The sequence below is a fragment of the Lupinus angustifolius genome, unplaced genomic scaffold, assembly GCF_001865875.1.
Source record: "Lupinus angustifolius cultivar Tanjil unplaced genomic scaffold, LupAngTanjil_v1.0 Scaffold_39_169, whole genome shotgun sequence".
NCBI lineage: Eukaryota > Viridiplantae > Streptophyta > Magnoliopsida > Fabales > Fabaceae > Lupinus > Lupinus angustifolius.
In genome coordinates, this window is record NW_017721224.1 from 11,618 (window position 1) to 16,979 (window position 5,362).

General features: G+C 35.2%; 1 protein-coding gene across 1 annotated transcript; it reads right to left on the reverse strand.

The window, feature by feature from the left end:
- Window positions 1-1,794: 1,794 nt before the first annotated feature.
- LOC109338732 (nuclear transport factor 2-like) lies at window positions 1,795-5,158 on the reverse strand. The gene is made up of 2 exons (XM_019576025.1): window positions 4,794-5,158; window positions 1,795-2,092 (listed from the first exon to the last, which is right to left on the reverse strand). Exons 1-2 carry the CDS (start codon window positions 5,088-5,090, stop codon window positions 2,018-2,020), a joined length of 372 nt encoding a protein of 123 aa, XP_019431570.1. The 5' UTR covers window positions 5,091-5,158; the 3' UTR covers window positions 1,795-2,017.
- Window positions 5,159-5,362: the final 204 nt, after the last annotated feature.

Consider the following 5,362-nt stretch of genomic DNA (forward strand, 5'->3'; position numbering starts at 1 on the left):
ACTATAGAATTGGCATATGCAACCAAATTGTGGAAATATCGAGAACCGACACTTGTAGTCAGTATTGTGGGAAAAGAATTGGCGCGGATAGCCATATTATGGGAATTCGAGAATTGGCACTACCACATATTGTGGGTGTATTCAAGAGCGATTCTTACAGTGCAATAAGAAATTGTATAACAGAGAACATGATTGTTTTATCCTAGGGACGACATGGTTAATAGTCTGCTTGCACAATTTTAAAAGTAGAACGAAACGTCTTAAAGAGTACAACATGATTGTGACTCAGCTAGTAAAGATTATTTCGTGTCATTCAAAATTATGAAGAGCTACACAAACAACACTATCATTATTTGGTTTATAAAATTTTGGGTACATTGCTCTTGTTTATTTTGAGTGAAAGTCAATAGTATGAATCCATGAGTAACTCTTGATATGGAGCGTGAACCACGTAAAGGGTTCCAACAACTAGAAAATATAGGTTTCTTTCCCTAATAGCATCTCCAATTCTAAACAATATTTTCATTCTTATTCGGATCTCACATATTATTTTATAATTTATTACAACTCTCCATAAAATAAGAACAATATTTACTTTTTCTCACAACGACAAACATTATTTTTATTCTTATTTGGATCTCACAACATTTACTTTTTTCCACAACATCTATCTCTCTCCTCACTTTCATTTGGTTAAGAACAACCAAGAATTGTTTTTATTTAAAAACAAAAGTCAAAAAATTAAGAATAACATAGTGGAAAACAGAGTAATAATATTCTTATTCTGTTAAGAACAATTATAAGAACAACCACTATGGTTGCTATAATCTCGTTTATTTTTTTAAAACGTGATTTTGTTGGTTTTAACTTTTAAGATACCCATAAAAAATATTCATCTCTATAATTTAAGCACATGAGCATGAAAATTTTGATCTTTATATGGATCAAATTTATTATTATCGTATTTATAAATTAAATAAAAAACAAGAATTCTCACAGAAGAAAATTGACTCTTTCACATTATCAATTTTAGATGAAATATAATGTTATCAGGTCACGACTACTAGAAAATGGACTTTTTCTTGGTTTGTTAGGCCATCCCACTCAATGAATCATTAACATTTGAAGCCTATTTGATCACAACATAAGGGGCATTTTCATACCCAACACCTTTGCTTTGAGTAAGAATAGTTTAGATTGGAATATTGTTCCAGAATTCCCTCAACTGTTTAACCTTGTTTGCCACTTTTTTTTAGTACTACCAAGAATATTCATCACTCTATGAATAAAAAACTAATTCCTTGCGGGTATGCAGCTGCCTCTCCCATCAAGTGTCACTTCTAGGAATCAAATTGTTGACCTCTTAATTATCCTGAAGATCTTGCGGAGCCTTACACTAGTAGACCAACGTTTTGTTAGTATTTCTCATTTGACCAACATGTCAGTATACTACATTTCCATAAAAATATTAATTTTACTATTTTGGTTTACTAAGGGTATACAAAGATTTACTCCCGTTACCTTTAAGTAAGGACCACTCGACTCTTCTGCCAAATACTTCACAAGCCTACATAATACCCCAAATGGCTGTCACAAAAATTTTAACCCTGGTTTGGTCAAACATCACTTAGATAATGAGATCACCATCAACTTGCAAAAATAATGACATAGCAGAGGACAATGATGAACTTTATTCACATTGGTGCAGGTGATGCAAACAAACCTTCAATTTGGCAATCAAATACAAAGAAAACATTAAGATGACATGCATAAGCTAGTCTGTTAGAGGCAGACTAGAACAAGAAACTTGGACCCCTTATATTAAAAATATATTAGTTTTCAACCTCCAATACCCAGTAATGTTTTGATAATTTGTCCTTAAAACCTTTTTGCAACCAATATTTTAAACACAACCAACAAAAACCAGAAACTATTTTTCAATTACAGATGTTCAATCTGAAAAAGCTACAGGCAAGCGTCTTCTACAGCCTTTCAGGTCACATTTGAATGTCTTTCTTCATGCATAGTTCAAACGGAATATGTCATTCAACACATAATAGCTTCCCTGCTGAGTTGGTATTAAATGGAACATCTGGAAACAGAGACGACAAGTTTAGTCATCTGCTCACCAAAAAAACAGTACAACAACCAAGTCTTTATCTCATTAGATGGGGTCAGCTACTAAAAAACAGTCATAAAAAATATAATACTATTCTTAAACGGTATAAGAGCGCATGAGCTGTTTCTGTCTAATACAGGCTAATAAAAATATATCAATGAAGATATGAGCAAAATTTTACATGACTCATCCCAACATTTTTTAGTGAAATCACATATTTGGAAAAAGCGTCACTTCCTGTCAATTTAACCATTCCACTTGCGCAAATAGGAAAACCCAAATTTCAAAACTACACCAAACTTTACTATAGCATCTAACGTGCAAATAGGGAAGTTTCGACTATCCTCCAAAAACAGGGATTTAGCTCCCTCTAACATCAGGCAATCACTTTCAAGTTCAAGTACAGCAAGTATGTCATAACTATGAACATCACTTTAAAGAGGACCAACAAACAAATCTAAATCCAAATGATGTTAAACTTAAAGAGTCCTAGCCCATCTTCGTGAATACATCCCAGTATCCCACCAAGGCCATGAAATACTGTGATCACATGAATACATCTCAATCTTCTTAATCTTCTTAGCAATCAACACATCTTCGTCTAGAGCACATCATTATCAACATCATAAATCTCTTAATATTGGAATATAGTCACTCTAAAATCTAACCTAGGGGAGACAATTGCCAAATGGATAGATTGGAGTATAAGGAATGAGTAAAAATAGTCTATTAACCTATTAAAGAACTGCTAAAAGTTTATTAAGAAATTCCATTGCATCCCTGACTCATTTAATAGATGGACACCTAAGTTCTAACCCGTACATTAATCATTTTTACATAAAATATTAAATCCATTTATTAGCAATAAGATTTTACTGTTTTAAGCTCCTTAAATTTATTATAAAGAATATCAGAAAAGGACAGAACTGCTGCAACTCAATAGTCAAAGTTTTAAAAAATGTATAAATTAAATATAAAGACGGCGAGAATTCTCAAGGAAGATGATCAGTGCAATCCTGCATAGCACTTCCATTGGTCAAAGTTCATCAGAATCAAAACTTCTTGATTAAATTTTGTGCAACTAGATCGAGACCTTATGAGAAGGGAAGGAAGAAAACCCTTCAGCGCATGACAAAAGAATCCCTATCATGGAAATGGTTGAAACAAACTTTGTTTTGAAGGACCCCAAAAACCAAAATCAAGCTCAGATTCAAGCTTAGGTCGGGAGCTTGATAAAGAGTAATTTCAAATTACCCACCAGAGCACTAATAAAGAAAAGGGCAATAATCAATGTTTTTTTGGTTTGTGTGGCAAGGAACTCTATTCCCCTTATGAAAGGCCGGTTTGTGTCTTGTGAATGGAAAATATGGATGCTAGGAAAGCTTTGCCCCCATATACAGATCTTCCTGGGTCGACTTGGAAATGGATATCAATATAGAAGTTAAGAAAAAACAAAACATTTGTATATGCATCAAAACATTGTGTGCTTAAAGGACATGGCCGTTGTAGACAGTGTGGTTGAAGTGTTAGGATCGGAGGCCAGCTGTTGATAAGAGAGAGAGAGAGAGAGAGAGAGAGAGAGAGAGAGAGATCGCTGACTTGAGTGATGAGACGGTGAAACAGGACACAGTCCATAACCACCCAAAAAATAACTTTTGATCCAACTATTATAGTCAATCAAAATTATTGTTAATAAATAGATGGATTAGATTGGAAAAATAGTGAATTCATGGTTTACTTCACCAGCCCCTACTCAAAACCTACCATGGTAGCAGTTGCCCTAGATTCTAGGGACCATTTCCTTTCTTTGCAATCAACTACTAATATCCACACTTATTACCATTTTATAACCTTCCTCCTCCGTCATTGTCACTCATAGATCCTAATGTCAACCATTAATAATTGAGTTCATACCATTTCAAAGAACACATGTTACAACAACAACAATCTCACCCAATTCAAAGGTATCAACTTCAACGGGCACTGTAATTAAACCCAAAACCCATCATAAGATAAAATCACTGCCTATCCAAGTAACATTGATACGTCAAGATATTGTTGCTGTACCCCGCATCTGATCCGTAACACATCACATGTGGATGCAGTGAATCAAATTGTGGACGGTATCACATGTTGCGGCTGGTTGCGGTGGTGGCCGCAACTACATCACACTGCAATTGCGATGTAAAACCAAATCACAATTATGCAGCCACATCGGGCCACAGTGAAACCACATCGAATCGCATTTGAGCCGCATCAAGCCGCATCGGACCACATCAAATTCAAAAATATTTTTATAATCACAAAATAATTCATACCATATTGACCACAATGGCACTAACCACAACTGGTACTGCCATCGCCAAGACAATCACAATTTAAAACACCGCGTGGGTACTTTCTATATGATCCTAATCCATATATCTCCCAATTATTTCAATCTATAATCTATACATAATTATTTTTACACCAAACAATTGTCAAAACAGATCGCAAGCCAAGACCAAAACAAAAAAACTGTGCAGTACACGAGACTCCCGCTGGTACAATCCCCAAGAGACTGTTTTCAGGATTTAAACCAGGTCAAGCAATCTTGCCGTTAAACCGAGCCTCAGAGAAGCGCAAAATAACAATAACAAAAACCCTAAATAATAAAAAGAAAGAGATAACACACCTGACTGAATTTGAGGGCGTTTTGTTCGCCGGCGAGCTGGAGGCTACCGCTGACGAATACAAGCATGCCAGAGTTAACACCGGAGGGTTGGGAATCGACGGTGGAGATGGCATGGTGGCAGTGTTGGAAAGGGAGGGAAGTGAGTTTGGTAGTGATGGCCTGAGCACCTTGGATCTTATCGCCCTCAAAGGTGAGCATAGAGTTATCTTGGTAAAGACCAAAAAGGGCATGACGGTTATTGTCGAAGGTGGAATAGTAGTGCTCCACGAATGCCTTTGCTACTGAATCTGCATCCATCTTCCTCACTTCTTCGTTACCCACCACGATTCTCAACTACTCTTTTTATGTTTTGGACTAATGGGGGAGGACTAATTGTATATATAAAATAAAATTATGGACCAAAGTTGAAATGCACAAGGGATCAAAATAATATTTTTTTTCCTATTCTATTTTATCATGTAGGAGATATGACATTTAATATTGTCGAGTTCAAATTGAATAAAAAAGGATAAAATATATTTTCTTGTCACAAAAATCATCACATATATTGTTATGATGAAGGTATAATT